Source organism: Pipra filicauda, unplaced genomic scaffold, assembly GCF_003945595.2.
Source record: "Pipra filicauda isolate LSUMZ 115617 unplaced genomic scaffold, ASM394559v2 scaffold192_size1418226_pilon, whole genome shotgun sequence".
In the NCBI taxonomy this organism is placed as follows: Eukaryota; Metazoa; Chordata; class Aves; order Passeriformes; family Pipridae; genus Pipra; species Pipra filicauda.
The window spans coordinates 535,430-555,013 of record NW_024104301.1 but is presented as its reverse complement, the minus strand read 5'-3'; the positions used below and the strand labels follow the sequence as shown (position 1 = coordinate 555,013).

Genomic DNA, 19,584 nt, shown 5'->3' with positions numbered 1-19,584 from the left:
TTTGGAAGACATCTTTAGGTGAAAAGACAGGCTAGATGCTATTTCCCTGCTTGATTTTGTACAGTTTTCTGCCTGAAAAAACCAAAAGTTAAATCAAAATAAGCTCTAAAAAGCCATGAAAGAAATCAGAAATCTGGAAAACCAGAACAATGGCCCAGACAAGGAGCATCCCCTTAAAGACAACAGTCAGGTTTGGGGTGACACAGAGGATTCCTCAGCTCCTTTTCCAGAACCCTTGAGCCAGGCCAAGGAATTTTATTGCTGTTTTGTGGAGTGTGTGTTCTGTGGTGATTTTTTGTAATAAACAACATAAATGAATTACCTAAAGACACCCACTCAGCACCTTTCCATGGGCAGGGAAGAGGGGCAGGCAAGGTGAGAGCTTAGTGGAATAGGATCACTCCAAGCAAAGGCTCCCGGGGACAGGAAAAACTGCTGCAATCTGTTCCCTCCAAGCCACACTGTAAATAAACCTCCAGACCAGGAATGCTGGCTCCAGGATAAGGCAGATTAAACATGGGTGCAGAATATTCATCCCTTTTGGTTTCATCCCTTGGCCCTGCTCATCTTCCACATTTAGTAATAAATGTCCAGAGTTAGTCTGAAGATATTCCATTCAAATCCCAAACTGGGAAACAGTCTGGAAGAATTCAGCACTGCCCAGTGCCTTTGGACCTGCTCCAGCCATCCCAGTGCCTGGCCATTGGAATTGTGACCCAAGGCCTGGTGGGAGTGAGCAAAAGCAGGAATTCTTATCCCAGAACATATGGGGATGCACAACGGGAGCTCCCCGGGAGGAAGAGCAGAGTGACTCGTCCTGTCACCATGGTGCTGCCTTATTTTAGAACAAGACACAAGGAAGAATGCCAAGGAATTTTTGGTTTTTTCCAAACCTAGTCCGGCTTCTTGGAATAACCAGTTCCTCCATTTCTGCTTGCTTTCTGTGTGCCCTCACCAAGAGCATCAGCAAAGGGCTGTAAATGCAGTTTTGCTGAGTTTCAAGCCAAAGCCTTCAAAATTTCAGCTTTAAAACAAGTCAGCACCGCTCTGGAAAGCCTGAGACTACTCAAGGCTTCCAATCATTCCCAGACATCTGCCCCAAACAGTCTATTTATTATTTATCTCCAGCTGCAATTAGTGCCCTGCATGTGACAACACAATAATCATAATTTATTCCCTTGGTAGGACAATGTGAGGTGCTACTGGACAACACAGGAGGGTAAAGGCTTTTCACGATCAAAGTTGCTGTAACATTAGTGCCATAAAGGGGAAAAAGATTATGACATGATTATACTGAACTGTTCCTACCAATATGAAAAGAGAACTGTACTTACAGAATTGTAGTGTTTATTATAGAAACATTATTTAAAAATTATATAAGAATTATAGAAAAAAGAAAGGTAAAAACCCCAACCTCGAACCAAAAACTGATCTACTTCCCATGAAGGACTAAAAATAAAAAGCCCAGTTTCTAAAAGAAAAGGAAAAAAAAAGTTTATTAGAAAGTTTCTAAAAGTTATAAAAAAATGGGACATCACTACCAGGAAGACAGTTTTCCATGACCTTCATTCCTGCTAAGGCAGGTCACTGAATAATAGATAAAGAACTGCCAGAGCTTTTTTTCAGTTGCCACACTCAATGCAGACAAGTTGTAAAATACAGATCAATAACACAGCAGAGAATCTGGGTTAGACCACAGGTCACTGTGGGGTGAGGAATCTGCTTGGAATTCACTAGTGTTACATCAAACACATAAAAAAGTGATTAAATTCCATTTACCCAGTTCTAACTAAACTGACATTAATTTGCTGCAAGGTAAAGTGAAGTAGCAAAGTGGGTTTGTAAACCTGAAGTGGTTAAAAATTGCCTCATGAAAGGACACATCTAAGCTTGTGAAAACCTTTGCAGAGCCACATTTCCAAAGATAAGGAGAAGCAGGAAACAAATAAACCAGTGTAATCCAGGGAAAAAGAGAGGGATGGTCTAAAAAATGAGAGAGGTCATGGAAAAGAGGATTCACTGTCTGAACACTGGAAGTGTAACAATATCACTTACACCCTGAGAGAGGGAAAAGGTGAATAACAATTGTTCTGTCTCCCCTTCTGCCTGAGCAAGTGCTTGAGGTGACTCTTGGATATTTCTGCATTTCCAGGACCATTCAGCACCCACAACATGCTTGGAAAAACAAAACCCATCCAGACCCACCACATGCTGCCTGGATCCACTAACCAGGTTCTCTTCAGAATCATCTCTCTCTTGTTTCTCAAAATTAAGCAGAACCTTTTCCAGTTGGCCAAAGAAATTGCATTTAATTGATCTGTTCACCCACTCAAGGTCAGAGGGAAGCACGGGATCGTCTCCTGTGCTCTGCTGGAACAGGTCCTTCCATTCCACCCATTCCACCTGTAATTAACCCTGTAACTGTGCTGAGCTCTGTGTGGGACTGTTTGCAGAGCTGATATCCATCAGGAAACACTTCCACTGACAGGATATTTTCATAGTTAATCTCTCCATTGTTGCAAACACATTTAAATTTTAAATAAAACAAATGTGACTGTGGCCTTCAGCCCCTGGCTCTCATTGTGCTTTGAGCTGGGAGATGACAGAGCTCCTCAGCAGGTACTCCCATGTTCTAAGCAGGGCACCTCAATTTTTCCCTTTGTAAATTAACAGCTTAAATTCTTCAAATCTTTTATTGCAAGATGCTTTCTCTTGCTTGAGTCATTTTACAGCTCTGTTCTGAATTCTGGTCAATGTTTCCAAGGGGTTTTTTAAATAACTAAGGATGTAACTACACAGAGTTTTAAATATATCAATAAAGGCCAAATTAATTTTGAAGTTACTGTTAGGTAGTGTTCAAAATCTAAATAATAATAATAATAATAATAATAATCCCACCATAGAGTGGAGTTTTCTCCATTAAATCTATAGTGCCAAAGAAAGAAGCAAATTGTGTTTGAGAAACCTGCCATGTTTTAGTTTGTCAACATCTGGTTCCTCTTTTAGTTTTTACCTGTTTTTTCTCTTTGAGATTAGACAGATACCAGACAGACATTTGCTTCAGATTATCCTATTTCCTTTAAAAATATCTACATAACATCTGACTCTGGATCAAGGCACGACTGAGCAGTGCCAGAGCATCTCCTAAACTTCAAACTGGGCTCCATAATTCAGGTTTTTCAGCCCAGCAATTCTGTGAACAGCAGGATTAATGGTGTCAGTTCTCCTGTGGCATCAGAGATTATGTCTGAGTGACTTCACTCCCTAAAAATGCTGCTTCTATTGATGGGAACAGTGTTCAGAGGAGCCTCGATCATGTGGCTTCTCTGACGTGCAAAATTCTGTGAAGGCAAATTGCAGCTTTTCCAGAATTGGTGGTTTTGAGTCTCCACCTTTTCTTGGACTGTTTCCATGGAACTTGGAAGAACTTTTTAAATCCTCTCTATTTCTACCCAATTTGGTTGCAGTCAACTAAAAAGTTCCAAAGTGAGGCCAAAGTGGGCAAAAATAAGACACTCCCACAGACCTTGTGCTACCACACAACCCTTCACTCCCACAAGAAAACAGGGTAGTAACTACAACTGATGTGCAACTGAGATTCAATTCACTCAATCAACTCAAAGAAAGCAAAAAAAAAAAACTTCACAGGAATTCCATACTACAAAAGCCACAAGTAAATTCAGCACCACAAAGAAAAAAAAAAAGGCAAAGACTAAAATTAAGTAAATAAAGTGTTCCTTCGCCCATCCTGTGCTGAAGTGACCAAGGACAACATGTTCCTGGATCTCATTCCCCTTGGGAAGGCAGGGAAAAGGGAAGCCAAGGAGTCCACACACAAAAAATGAATTAACTATTACCAAAGCACGTGGAAACATCATGGATTGTTGCCATTACATCCCAGGAGCTCACGTGTAATTGGAAGTTAAATAAGGAGTTGTCACAACAGAATGACTCAGTTAAACACAGCTCACACTTTGCTGTAAGATAAATTTAACATCTTATTTGTCTGTGAGCAGAGAGGTAACAATATCTCCTGAAAAACGCTTACAAGTAACATTTAAAGAAAGCTGAGGTTTGCACAGAGAAAAATCACCCAATGAATTGCAGACAAAGCCTTTGGACACCCTTCATCCCTCAGATATATTCTCATATTTCATGCTCTGGCAGCCACTCAGCAAACTAATCTACATTGTACTTCACAGCACCCAAATGCTGTGCCTAAGTAGACATACATAAATATAAGAATTACTTTCATCTTGACTTAACATGACAAAGCCATCAAAGCACCTCATACAGCCACCTCAGCTCCAGGATAAAGCACAAGTGTGACTGAGCAGTCAAATACTGGCACAAAACAACCACACGTTGCCAACTTCCAAATTTTTCTTCCTTTTCCATCCTCATATGCTTTGTGCAGGGTATTTTTGCACTGCTTTAACTGCAACACCATCGCTGAATATTTGGGGTTTTAACAGTGATAAGATTTTTAAACAGGCTAAACTCGGAAGTGCATTTTCTATTCAGGATGTTACAAAAGAACAACAGAAAAAGGAGATTTTAAAAGCTCCACGTGGACAATACAGGATTATTGCTGCAGGGAGAAACTCCTCTCTCCATGTGAAGTTTGTTTTTCCCTTCCCTGCCTTTAAGAGCCCTGGAATGTAATCAGTTGGCAGCCTTACGTCATGTTTACTCCCAGATAGGTTACATGGGTGGAAACAAATCTGCCAATAATCTGCTGTCAACCCCTGCCTGTGCCATCACCACGGAGCTCAGGAAGGAAGAACAGAGCAAGGGGGAACGCAGGGAAGGAGGAGAAATTCGATGTCACTCGTGCACAGAGAAGAACTCTGCAGAAAGGCCACACCAGCAATGCCTGTAAAGGGAGTTTGCAGTGGTGGGTGACCATATGGAGGGAGGCCGAGGCCCAGCTTTACAGCTCAGCTCCAGGAGCAGCAGATTTGGCAGCCTGGGATGAAGCTGTAACTGGTTAAATGAATGAAAGCACTTTAATCCCTTGAGACGGCTCAGGCCCCTTAGGTTGATAAGATTTTTATTTATTTATTTAAAATGCAGCATCTGGTCCCTTCAGGAAAAAGCTCTCAAAGCTGCTTCAACTTTTGGTACAGGCAGCAGTCCCCACACAAAGCAGCTTTTCCCCTTTTATTAACAAGTTTCGTTGGGAGTTCTGAGGGGTTTGTTTGTTTGTTTTTAAAATCAACTTTGCATTGGGCTCTTAAGACATCCCAAGTGTTCCCAACACCGGGGCAAACAGGTTCTCTGGCTGCAGCTCAACCAGGAAACCCAAACTGGCTGAGCCTGAAAGTCATTTGTTTTCTGAATTGCTTTTCTGTTGTTCTTTCCCCAGCTGGTTTAGCACCAGCACGGCACTGCCACCAGCACTTCTTGCCCAGGAATTCTTATTCATACAAGTTCAAATGCTGAAAGTGGAGCCTGATTTTCAGCAGGAAAATCAACCTGGCACTGTGTCATTGACCCAGGAAAGGCTGGGTGAGGGCAAGGAGGGAAGTGCAGATTTCCACATCAACATTTCCTATGTTACAGAATCCCCAAATACGAGCTCAGGCTGCCCAGAGTTAATGTTCTAACAGCTCAATCACATCCAGATTCCAGAACATACATCATATGTTAGGAATGGAAATTATGCCTAATACAGAGCTGTTGGAATGACTCTTTGCATTAATAACTTTTCCCTGGTTTCACCATATTTTTATCCAGTAAAAGTTATACATCATTGCACCAAATGAAAAGCTGAATGATGAGTTACACATCATAAAACACAGTTCTTTTAAATGTCCACTTCATCTACCAACATTTCCACACATTAACATGAAGCATTATTAGTTTCTTGTTGGTGAAAGGGAAATTAGGCACATGTTGCTGAATATGGCTCAGATAAACTGGGATTTGAGGGAGACAGATTTATCCTCAGAGACTCTCAAGACAGCAGAGGACAATGTGCAGCTTCAACTTAATCATCTTTGAGCAGTAAACTACAGAAATCAAAGGATCTCTCCTTTCCCACTAGAACACCCATTTGGGGCTATAATACTTCAGCTTGTGTATTCCTTTAGTTTGATTTGGTTTTGATTGGCTTTGACTCCTCTGGAATCTCAGGAAAGAGAAATCCTAAGACAATAGGACAAGGTGAATTTCTCCATGATTGTTATATTTCCCTCAGGGGCATTGATGTCTCCCAGGAGTTATTTTTCTGATGTTTACAACTCAATTTAACAGCCAATTTACTGAACATGTCATCTTCAAATTGAGGGGAAAACACAAGGAAAGCTGCAGCTGATCGTTGCAGCAAATCCACAAGTATTTTTCCACAGGCATCCACAGAACACAGCTCAGCTGACACATCCCATACCTTGGAGCACCGGCTGTTTTGATGGCAATGAAATTTTTCTGTTCTAATATAGAAGGTCTTTTGGGAAAAGAGGTTTTCTGCTCCCTGAAAAAGCAAGGCTGCTTGTTTTCCATCTTTTTATCTCCACATCTATCACACTGTTCAGCACAGCCTCACATGAGACTCTCTAAGCCTGGTTTTGGGAATATCCAGGTGATCACCTCCAAGCTCTATTTGTTTTTTGCAGTGGAATTTCCTTTCTCTGATATTTCTTCTTCCTCCCCCCCTCCCTCCCCCCCAAGTCTGGAAATTTTATTTCCTTTCTTCTCTGGAATTTCTTTCCCTCTGAATGAGTGTCCCAAACAATCTGTAGGTAACCACTATTCTTCCTAAGTTGTCTGAATTAAGATCATGTAGGGCACTTGTCTTCATATTCAAATAAATCAGGGATATGTGCATGGGAATCTTCCTTTATTTAAAGGATGTTATTATTTAAATCTTTGTATTTTTTAAAGATATCAGTTCTAAAGAAATTTGAGGGGACTCTAAGACGGGATGACGTAGCATCAGGTAATTCTAAGTGCACAAAACACTGGTGAAACAACTAGAGATCAAAGAAATAAGAAAATAAGCCCAAGACATCTTTTCTACCCACATAAAACAATACAGAACATGCACCAGAGCTTTAACTCTCAAGATTTAATCAAAACACCTCACCCCAACATCACTGAGGCAGCATTTGCTGTGACAACACACAAGTAAATGTGAGGAGCTGACAGATGCTTTTCATGGGGAGGAACAGCACAAACGTCTCAGGAGGAAAAGGAAAATGTTTCAACAAAGCTCAGCTGTTGGGAAACATCAGTTGGCCAAGCCTGAAATGCTTTGAACCCAACATTTCAGGTTCAAACTTGTGCCAGGTTTACATCTGTGGAAAGCAAAAAGGAGACCAAGTTGAGATGTGAATTAGTAAATGTTGTCAGAATGGCCCCTCGATAACCCAGGCTGGGCACAGAAACCAGCTTATGGTTTGACCTTTCTCACTGAATGATCACCCAAAACCAGCCAGTTACTGACAACTAAAAGAAACTTAAAATCATTGAACTGATCCCTTCAAGGTGACTCCTACTAAGTATATTTTAGAATCCAAGTTAGAGGAAAAAAAATAACAGACTGAAATACTTTGGTGTAACAATCACCACTCCCCAGCCTGAGATCACACACTGAGATCAATAAACCTGAGCCACATCTGAAGTGCATTCTGGAATGTAATCCTGGCTTATGAGCTACATCTCCCCATCTACAAATCCGCCCTGAAGGACATAATTTTCCATTTAGCTATTTTAATAAGACTCCCAAGTGAGCTTTTGTCTATCCTGAATCCACTGTTGTGCTGAACTGCAGTGCTGCACAGCTGGAGGTTCACCATTTTCAAGGTGTAATTCCCAGCACTTGTTTTCCCCACGTGCCCATAATCATCATTACTAAGAACCTTCACGAAATATCCACCAGCAGCTGCTCCAAGCTGCAAGAACTGAGGAATTTTGCAGCATTTACTCACTGCAGCCCTGCAATGGTACAGTCAGACTGGAACATGTCTTGTGGCTGTGGCACCACATTGTCACTTAGAGGGGAGGACACAACCTCCATCCAGCCTCTCATCCTCCTGGGGAACATATTACTGCAGAGTGACTGCTGTCAGCATAAATAAACCCAAATTACATGGAGCATTCCAGTTGGATTTATACCTCTGCTGGAGCAGGAATGGCCAAGCAAGTTACAGCAAGTGACAGGCAGGGCTTTCCCAACAATCAGTGCTTGAGGACAGTTTCCAGAATTACTCAGTGACACCTCAACTCTCCAGTCCACAGTGCTGGATAGGAGTGCAGTGGCAGGGAATAAAATTATTAACAGAAGAATTCAGTCAAGTTTAGCATTATTTGCACTAACCTGGTGATTTAATATATTTACGTCTGAATTATTGTTAGATGATGAGAGCAGAGTCTGGGATCTACAACAAATAATTAGCACAAGACCCAAAAGTGTTAAAAACCAGCAGACAAGGATCCTGTCCCTTTAACATTCCTATTCCAGAGTGTTTTATACTGGCACAGAAATTACAGATGTGCATCACCAACATGCTGTTGCCTCAAAACCTCAAACTACCATTTGATGACTCAAGAGGAATACTTAAGGCAAACAGAGGTAGCAGAGAGGATGAAATACTAAGTTTAACCTGTCCTACTTAACAAACAGAATTTGGGACCTTATTATTATCAAACTGTGGCACTTAGGATGTGCTTTTTCTGTAATTTGCACTAATTAGATACAGGAAAGTTGGAGCGATGCCTTCACGGGCACCGGAAAACTGTCCCACCCAAGGAGGACACCCCAGAGGAGCCGAGGAACAAAGAAACTTGAGAAAGTTTCACAAAGGTCCTTGAGGAAAAGGCCAACAAGTGGTTAAACCCTGATTCTGTCTGGAGGACACCAGGGCTGGAGTCTCTGCCAGAAATAGCCAGGGATAAAGGGTAAATCTTTGTTTCCATTGGCACTCCAAGAAAACACATCTCAGCCCAAATCCAGCTGTCAGCCAACCCCTGCCCTCACTTCACCTTTGTCTCCTTCTTCAACTTGGCCCTGTGTTTTAAGCTCTCTTTAAACAGAAAGAGGAGTCAAATTCTTCCTTTAAAAATACAATAAAATTTAAATATCAATCCACCTTTACTGCTGAGTCATTGTCTGGTGGGGCAATGCAGGACAAACAATAAAATCCACGAGAGATTTTTCTACACAATGTCCTTACAATAACCCCAAAATGTCTTCTATGCCAGGACACCTGTACCTGCCCTTGCTTTTACCTAATGGAGATTTTAAAATTATATTGTAAATAACAAGAGATTGTATCAAAATAACAGTGAGACAATTCTTCAGCTTAATACACGTGGCAGGAAATCAAACCTCAACTCAGATGTTACAGTGATCAGAGATCTGCTGAGCACACAAGGGCCATTCCAGTTACATTTGCAGCTACATACACAGTCTTTAAATTAAGAATACAACACAAAACAACACACCACCAGCTTTCCACTGCCTTTTCAAGCAAAGGCTACTGTTCCAAGGCAGGGTTTCCCACTTTTCTTGGAGTCTATCAAATCAATCATCACAAATGCTCCATGCTCTATTGCATCGATCCAAATTACAGGCTTACACCATCATTCTAGGCTAATTATTTAAATAAAAATGTTTAACAAAGCTTAGCTCCCTTTTAAAAAGGTGAAATGATACATCAGCAGAAGCATTCAGGGTTCTGAATTTGGGAAGGGCAGCCAAGTAACGTGGCACATCACCAGGAGACACGAATTCCTGGGTGAGCAGTGGCATTATGTGACTGATCAGTGGCATTATGTGACTGCTCCTGTTGCTGCCCATCACCACTGAGGAACAATCAATTATTGACCCGTTTGCTTTCTAAAGACATGACCCTGGACAGGGCAAAAGAGCTGCATGGAAGCCTCACATGCTTGGTTTATTATTTACTGTGTTGTTCTTGAAGATACAGAGAGATAAGCTACAAATATGTTGTTAAATACTCAAAACCACAACAGATTAAAACCTGCCAAATTAATCATTTTCTCTTGGTATTGCAAAGACCTTCCTCCAGCGGGCAAAGAGCTTGTTCACAGCAGACACTACAGAAAAGAAAACCAGAGCATAAATTTCCACCACCTTGACCAGGAAACAGCAGGAAAGTTTTGAATATCAGCCAAAATGATAACAAACCAATGCAAAGCAGAGCCAGAGGCCGCAGGGGAATCTTACCAGAACTCGATCTCCAATTTTGAGCTCCCTTTCTCCTTTCTTGAGCGATCCGGCCTCGGAGAGGTTTGATATGGATTCACTGGCAGTCTTGGAAAGATTGCTCATCTGAGCAGGAGTTGCATGTTCCTTAGCAGCAAGCGGGGAGGTTTTCTGGGGAATTCCTGACGGGGGAAGCGCAGCAGCAGCCGAAGACACGGCGCTGGCAGCTGATGTGGACGTGGGGGAGGTGGCTCTGGAAGGGTGAGAGGTCTGGGTACCGTTGGCTTCATCTTCTGCCAAAACCTTCCTTGTCAGCTTGGATGGTCTGGTAAATATTCCCCTCAAGGGCTCACACTGGAAATAGCGAACTCCGGCCACGGAGCCGTCGTTCTTCCCGATGGGCTCGTCCAGGACAATCCCTGCCCACTGCCCTGGAGCGAACTGGGTTTCTCCAAGGAACTGGATGTAGCCGGGTTTGTTCCCGTTGACCCAAACGCGCTCCCCGACCCTGAAATCGTCCACAAACTCCTCGTGTGCATCTGCAGGGGCTGGGCCTGGGGGCTTCTCACTGGGAACTGCCTTTTCTGCTGCAGCTGGAACCAGGAGAAACAACAGGAATCAAACACACTGATATTCCAAAGAGCATCGTTACTCAGTGTCAACGCATTTGGAAAAGCAGGGAGAGCACAAATCCAAATTTTCTTATGAAAACTCTGGAATGCAGTAATTCAAAAATCTAAGGACAGAGACACTGCATGCATTTAATGAAGGTTTTGGTAAAAATCTTGTGGAAATCACAAGTCTCACCTCAAAAACTACCCAAGTATTTTTACCATGACGAGGTTTCCTCAGGGACAGCTTGATCACAGTCAATTAGTAAATTCAGAGGTTTTTGCAAATTGTACGTTTAATTTTTCAGACCATAAATACAAGCAAAAACCCCTTGGTGTAATGAGTAAAAACAGTGTATTCTCACAGCATTCAAGCTACTTTTTTTTAGAAGACCAGGGGAAAATTCAGAGAGTTGACTGTTCCTTACCAGCTGCAACAGGTGTAGGTGTTTTCAGCAATGTACCCCCGTGCTTGATGGTCTTTGAAGGAGCCTTAAGTCCACTTGGTTTTAACATACTCATCTTTTTATCAATCCCAGTGTTTCTCCCCCTTGTCTGTAGCAACTATCTTTTCCCAAACATGGATAAAATATATTCTTCAAGCTTTTTCAACTCTGGAATAAACCTGTATATAAAAAAGTAGACATGACATAAAAATCAGTATTTGAACTCCTGCAGAAGGAATTTCCATATACACAAAGTCTGTGTATGAAATGCATTATAAAGTTGCTTTACAGTAACAACCAAAGCATTTTAAATGTATCTTTTGAAGGCCATTTCCTATTAAAACACACCAAGTCTGAACTGAAAGCATCAAAATAACTCACTTTGCTGAGTGGTGCTGTTTCCATCGTGAGATTCAAACTAAAAGTAGTTTATATCTCATCTTGAGATTTAAACTAAAACTGCCTTTCCTTTTTAAGAAGGAAAAACAAAGCCCTTAACAGCATAACTAACATTACACATAGATTTAATCACTCCACATACTGACTTTAAAGTCCTCTTTTTTTCAAGTGTTGCAATATCCCAGCAAAACCAACTTGAGAGTGGAGAACTGCAAGGGAAATCAAGGGAATCAAGAACTGCAGGATAAAAAGAGTAAGGTTTTTATGTGAGATTGGAACTGAAAAGCTAAAATTGATCAAGAGCTGGATGATGACAAGTGGAAAGCAAACACCAGCTCAGCTGTGTGAGCTCAGATCACAAGATCCTCTGGCTCCCAGTCCCCAGCTCTGAGGAGGAGGGACTCTTCCCAACATTGCTGGGACAGAGCCCTGCTCCAACTTGGAAGCCAGCTAAAAGCTTTTCAGGGAACTATGTGCTGCCACAGAAGCATCTTCCCTCTGATCACAGAGGCTTCAGAAAGCCTTTTTCACCTAAAGCGAAAAATCTGTATTTTTTTTCCTCGCTATGAATTCAAAGCTGAACTTCAAGGCGACAGTTCTGCCCCATCTTCAAAAGAATAAATGTTCTGCATGAGCAGTTTGGCTGTTTGCTGAGTTTTCTCTAAGACACTGCCAGAACAGCAGTGCCACTGAAACAGCACCTCAACAAAGACCTGCAGGGGAAAAAAGGAACACAGTTTGCTCAACTGTTTGTTCAGAACACGACAAACAAGAACTACAAAGCAGGGCTCGGTCCTGCCCTTTACTCAGTGTTTTGGCACCTGTCAGAGCACAAAGCTGGGCAGCTGCACAATTCCCAAACCATCATTCCCAGTGCCCAGAGGTGCAGGCTGGGAGCACAGAATGGTTAAAGGGAAAACGAACCTGGCTGAAGGAGCAGCAGGAAGACTCAGGGGATAAACCAAGCCTGTCTTTACTGCCAGTCTGAGCTGTCCCCTCGTGTATTATTAACAGTGTTTGTAAAAATCAATTCACTGTGGAAAGGAAGTGTCAGGCACACTCTGCTTTGGGAACCTCAACACCAAAGAGAAACATTCCTTATGCTGTTTCAACACCTGACATGCCAAATTCAAGGCATTTTCTAAGGCTGCAATAATGTTATATTTTAACCTTGTGTTTGTCTACAATTCCAGTTCTGCTCCATGAAAATGATGGTCTGAAAGCATCATATCTCCTTACGTTTTGTTTTAGATATCTTCTAAAATTGTACTTTGCTCTTACATGCCAAGGACTTCTTTTATCTCATACATGTGCTCTCTACCTGTCCTTCCTCAGGCTGCAGGCCCTGTTCCTTCCAAAGCCAGGATTTCCAGGCCTCCCTTACATTCCTCAACCCATCCAAATCCATGGAACAGAAAAACCGTACACGATAAAGAAGGATTTGGCACAAATACAGGCAAACAAGAAGCATCAAGGTCAGGTCTTTTTAGTTCATGGTCTTTTCTGTCAGTGCCAAACACTAAACTGATGGAAATTTGGGCTCCCTTAAGGAAGACTTCTCCTAAAGCCAGGAAGCTGGAACTGTCCTAGAGCATTCTGACATCCTTTTCCATACTCTAACTCTTTTTTTGCCCAAAAAGAGCATTCCAGCACCACATAGGTAATAACCATCTACACTGAGCAAGGACAGGTATATCACAAGAAAACACACACTAAATTACCACTCAAAATTACATTTTTCCAGTTTCAGGCAATTATTTATTAATATTTATTAATATTTATTAACAAGTCTCTGCCCAACAGAAAGTTAGAAGGTTCTAACACAGCGTTTCTTGGCTCAGGGAACTCATTCATGTTTTAATCTTGCCCTCCCCAGTCATGGGTTATATATTTGCTGTGTCATTTGCTCTTCTCAACACCAGGCCTTCAACTAGGCCAGAAGTAACGCAATCCCTGTGCCCTGGTTTCAGAGTTGCTGAAATCGTAGCTTAATTCCAACAAAATAAAAGCTAAAATTATAGGCAACACATTTTGGTAAATGACTCCCTTATTTCCATAGTTAAAAAGCAACTTTGGGTCTCAGGGAAGGACCTTCACAGCAGCATTGCCTCATGGAGCTTATCAAACACTGAAAGCACAGAAATTGGCATCAAGTGATTTTAAGAATTACACACTCCAGCATTTCCTAACAGGCCCCAGATGTCAATGATCTCATTTTAGTTCAAACAGAGCAGCTCCCCACTTGTCCCCATTCCCTCCTTGAATCCATCTCAGCTCTCCTGAAAAAGGATCTTTATAACCAACAGGCAAAGTATGAACTGTAAATGGTTCAAAATATCATCTCAGGAACCTAAGGAAAGGTCCAGAAAGACTCTGATAAAATATTCTACTACAGCTCTACCAATTAGTAACTGAGCATACAAAGACTTTAAACACAGGCTTTACAGTTGTGCCATTATTGGAAATAAAGGATTTCACACAACATGAAAATGTTACATTCTCAAATTAATTGCAATTTTTTTTGTGTGTGTTGACTATCAAAAATTACCCAATGCAGACAAGAATCCTTGCACTGGCCCCTTAGCTGATTAATAATATTCTTTTCTATCTTTTACAGACCTCTAAGTGCACAGACCAAAGCAATCCATAAGCAACAGGTTGAGAACCATTGGTGTAAGTAAATAAATCCTACTAATGTGATAACAGATATGAATTCTGTTGGCAAGCTGATATTAAAAATAAATAAACAAAATCTAACCACACAAGCTTGGGTTATAAAAGCAGAGTATTTCCCAACTGCTACAAAAGGAATTCCTATAATAAAAAGAAAGCAGCTGTCCAACCTTTCTTTCAAGACTATTTTCAATAACTAGCATTCCAAAACCAACTAAAATATAATTAAATAAGAAAGTAGGGAGAAAAGTTAAAGTCTAATCTACTTAGCACTAAAGTCATGACAAGAAAATAAGAGTAGCAATAGAATCACAATAGTTTAGAGTGGAAAAGATGTCTAAAATCATTAAGTCCAGCTGTTCTTTGAGCTTAGTTAAACCTGATGAGCTCGTGGCCACAACTCTCTCCCTCCTCAGCACAGGTAGTGCCAGACTTAAAAGTAAAATATTTGAAACAGTGATGACAATTTAAGGAAGGAACATTTGCCAACATCTCTGCTCACAACTCCCAGGGAACAGATGCAGTGTCTCCATGGAGAGAAGCAAGTTGTCCATCCCTTTGGTGCAGAAACAAAGAGGATATTCCAGAACAGAGCAGCACAATGTTTGAGTGGAGTCAGGACAGTGTTTAATCCCTGCTTGCTGTGGGCAGACACACCAGCCTGGCTCTGGGCAGGGTTCTCTGGGGCTGGAACACCACCCATGGTTTGTTTGGATAATAAACTAAGCCAATTATTTTAACCCATCATCACCCACTACGGGTCATGCACAATTTCTTCAAAACATTTCACATGAAAAGATTAATATTTAACTTTGTTAACACCATTAACAAGCTAAATACTGTTGGAAAATGCCTGGCAATGCCAATGCATTTCTAAGCATCATTTGTTAGTTGTGCTGAGATTAGAGGTGCTTTGCAAAATACATTCAGACTAACAGATAAAGAGTAAATATTCTAAAAGGGGTTTGCAGAATAGGTGACTGCTGAAAAATCTCACAGGGATCTAGAACCCATCAGCAATCCCTGTGGCATCAACAGTAGGTATCTAAAATCAAATTCTGACCATCCCATCAAGACAAGGTGACATGACCAAAAGAGAAAATCCCTTCTGTAGAAAAGCTAAATGGAAAATATATTCCAAAGGCCACCACAACACAGTAACTTCACTTTCCTGGGAGAAAGACAAACTCACCACAAGAAGCACCATGTTTGAAACAGTCTGAGCAGCATTTCTTAAATATCTGTTTCATACTCTTGTTCATGCCACTGTGGCCAAGCTGGCACAGCTCATGAATTATTCCTCAAGTGTTTTGAGTTTAGAGAAAGTAACTTGGAATTTTGAACCTGGAAAGTTTTCTCCTCTGGTCCATGAGTTACTCCAAGAGCTCTGACCTTTCACAAACACAACTCCTAAAATTATTGCAATCTTAAAACTAAAGCACATAAACATCTTCTGCCTGATTCAGATCTAATTCCTACTACAGCTCCCCCAAGTCGTATTTGCAGTCTCCTGGGCTGATATTACACTGCTGCAAAAAGTCAGTATGCATATTTACAAAATCACTTCATGCCTTTAGTTGAATTTATTCACATACAATTTAAAAATACAACCATTCTGCTTTGAACAAAATCAATGCCTTCTCATTGCACTGCTGGCTGTTTGCTGCCCCTTTAGGAATATTTCTCTGTGTGCAAGAATGTGTCAGATCACAGAGCCCAGTTACTGGAAGGTTCAGATGGGAATGAGAAGAATTCAAGCTCAGCAGGTCCCCAAAGTGACCAGACTGGGCCATTCCCACCAGAATCCCTACAGGAGCAATTCTGGATGAGGTGGCACAGCAGAGATATAAACTGCAGAAAGCAAAAGCCTCACACACTCTCCCTAAACATTTCCTATTGCCACCACCTTTGTTTTGTTTCCAAGGGGAATACAAGGATAGTCCTCCCCTACTTCATATTCCACAGCCAGATTCCTCGTGTTTGGAAAACTGCAATGTCAGCACAGAGTGAGAGAAAAGCTGAATCCTGGAACAAAAATCTTCCTGATCCTGATTCCTCCTTTGCTGCCTCCTGGGTCTGTTGGAGGTTATTTTTTCCTGGGCAATCAAAAAGGCTGAATCACCATTTTGCAAGCGTTGGGTTACATTTACAATGAAATATTCCCCACAATATCCACTCTAAGTGTCTCAGATGCAGAGTCAGATCTGTACAATTACAAGTTGCTAAACCAGAAGGCTGGATTCGGAAGCCTCCCCTGCCTTAACTTTACAGAGCTCCTCTGGAATGATGAGCACACCTGGTATTCCAGGCCACTCACTACTGAAATACAACTATTTTGGAGCAATGAATTCCCATCGAGGTCCCTTTGCATTGATCCACTGAAATGGGGGGTGAACTTCCCTCTGACCCTCAGCAAACTCCCCACGTTTTGTCAGCCCTGTGCACTTACTGAGTGAGCAGCAAGTCCAGACTCCAACACCCCAGAAAGCACCGCAGGCATTTGTCAACAAAGCAAGGCACAAACTGCAAATTATTGTGGTGCTGATGGAACATCTCTGCCCTGGTCACTGCTAAACCAACCCCAATATGGCTCCAGAACTTAACTGCTCTGTTCAGAGATGACACTGTGGCATTGGAGGCATCTTCAGGCACCATTCGAGTTGAAACAAAGAGACTTTGAGAAAGAATTTATATATAAACCAGAAAATAAACTGAATTAAGAACTGAAAGATTTCAATAGAGTAAGGATTGACATCTGATTACTCATTCAACACAGCAATTAGAGAAAGGGAGCATTTAAAAACAGTTTTATTTTGTTTTCCAGAAACCATTGATTTTTATGTCAATTAATCAAGTAACGTGATGACCTGAATATAGTTTTCAGATACATCATTACTATGAGAAAAGACATTATTTAATTCAATGTTTATTGTGCCAAATGCCATCAAATCATATTTATTTGGGTTAATAGATGCTCTGCTCACTGCCAGCATCAAAACATGTGGGCTGGTATGTGCCCATCAAACCAGTATTTTGTACTCACTTTTAAAGGTAGAAAAAAAATTTGCATTTAAAACTCAGCTGATCAGGCAGGGAAAAAAAAAAAAGTAATCCAAACCTTTCAGATCTGTTGTTTGCAGATACTGGTATAGGAAATAAAAATGTAGTAAGAAAATAAGCAAGTGTCTCCTAATTTACACAGGATCCTTCACACATTCTGCTTCAGCTCATTCCAGCCCAATCCAATATAACCATCCCAGGAACTGCAGAGAGGTAAACCTTCCCAAAGGCACCCACTCATCCTACATGAACCTTAAAGCCTCCGTTTTTACACTGTGTTTTTAACATAAATATGAATTTCAGAGGAGACAGATTCTTGAAGAAGTGTATCTCTGGTTAGTTTATTAAATTAACAAAGTGAAAGCAATTCTTGCTCTCCTGAAGTGCCCTCACAGTTGCTACCAGGATAACCAGGAAATTACTGCTGCATGCAAGTTCTAGTAGGTCTTTAGTCTAACTCAAAGCACAGTTTGCTTTTGCTGCCACAAAAACACAAAGCCAGAGGCTGCAGCCATTTGGGCCCTTTGCCCAGGGCTGTGACACAGCTCTTCTGACAGTGCCACTGAGGTGATGAGCACAACCTGCAACAGAGAGGGGCTGACAAATCTCACCAACTGAAATGTACCTGTAGGATCACAGGTCCTGGAAAACCCTTCACCTCTGGTTCTGAGGACATTGCTTTAGGTAAACATTCCCTAGTCTGAAGCAGCCAGTGAAACAAAGGCACGCAGGGATGTCCCCGCCGGTCCCAAGGCTGTGACACAAACACTGTTCCTTGTCATCACCAGCCCACCATCAACCAACAGCACAGCACGGGCTGAGGACACCCCACAAACAGCTCCTGGGCTCCTGTGCCTTCTGAGAGTCAATCCTGCTTCCTTAAGAACTCAGAGGACACTCCTCCTGCCTTGTGCACTGAGAGGGTCTGGGGAAGAATGTTTGGGAATCAATCCAAACACCCCAAACACTGTCCCTCATTTAAGACATGGGAACCCACAGCTCAACCAGCAACTTTAGATTTGTTTCTTAACTGAGATCAACAGCAGATATTGTATTTATCTACCATGGAGATGGCTTGAACTGTTTTCCATATTAGTTCAAAGATCCATACTATATTCAGGACCAAAGACTTTTAGAGTATCTTTTAACATCAGACTTAGGGAAGCCAGGCCTGCCCACAAATCTGTATTTCTGCTTCGATTTTGAACCTGCTGGGATAATTTCAACTAAATAAAATAAAAGGTAGGAGATCTTTAAAAAAATACATAACATTCCTGCAAGTTTTACAGAAGTAAGTGAACTAGGAAGAGAGAGACTTGTGTTCAAGTAGTCTTGAGTTTCTCCCAAACTTTAGACCAGACCAACTAATTTCTGAAGTAACATGAAAACCCAGAGTATTGCTGTCAATACATTTGGCAGCAGCAGGTTTTATCAGTTTGCTTGGAGATAATACAAAATTTAAATATAATACAGTCAGGAAGGCAACCATTACTGAGACCCAAATCCACTGAAAATTAGAAGGTTTTAGGGACATTACTAAGTTGGTAAATAAGACACACGGTTCTTTTTCTACCTTGGGAAGTGCAGGATATTTGCTGCAAATTGTATAAACAGGATCCTCCCAGCACATGCCTGGGAAAGGGGGAAGGAGGGGCAAATTCCTATAAGTAAGAAACTGCAGTAAGAAGCAGCTGAATCAGATCAAAGATAGTAAGAGGCTTAGGAGCTGAAAGCATCAGTCAGATATTACAGCAATGCTGTGAGGAAGGTAATTCATCAAACCTTCTGCTCTGCCTGTGCATTTTAATTCTGCATCAAGGACATTTTAAGTCACCTCACCTTATCATTCTAGAATCTGCTCTGCTCAGTCACATTCCTAAATGCCTCCAGATCCTCAGTAAAAAAATAAGCCATTGGAACGTGAAGACTGCTGAATACAAAGCAAAAAAAACCCCTATTTTGGGCTGGCAATTTGCAGGTAATTTTTTCTCAGTCTATTGCTATTTCAAACACAGTCTGTTCAGTTGCTTTAAAATGATTCCTGCCATCTTTAATTAATCAGGAAGAGCTGATGGCTGTTAATATGATGCAAACTCTAACACTTCAAGTTGCCACTGAACACATGGATTATAAAAACATCGCTGCTATGGTCTATTAAAAGATCAGAAAGCACATGATCCTCCTCAGCACATCATTCCCTACAGAATGAGTCAAGGACTGAGGA

At 41.4% G+C, this 19,584-nt stretch overlaps 1 protein-coding gene across 9 annotated transcripts in view; it reads right to left on the bottom strand.

The window, feature by feature from the left end:
• Window positions 1–19,584, bottom strand: part of CLIP1 (CAP-Gly domain containing linker protein 1) — a 59,476-nt gene that overhangs the window by 36,201 nt on the left and 3,691 nt on the right. For all 9 annotated transcript variants that reach the window (XM_027739707.2, XM_027739708.2, XM_039380336.1 and 6 more), the window contains exons 2-3: window positions 11,211–11,407; window positions 10,193–10,764 (exon numbers count right to left, since the gene is read on the bottom strand). In XM_027739707.2, coding sequence (XP_027595508.2) covers window positions 10,193–10,764; window positions 11,211–11,304 — 666 coding nt within the window. In that variant the 5' untranslated portion in view covers window positions 11,305–11,407. The remainder of the gene's footprint in view (window positions 1–10,192; window positions 10,765–11,210; window positions 11,408–19,584) is intronic.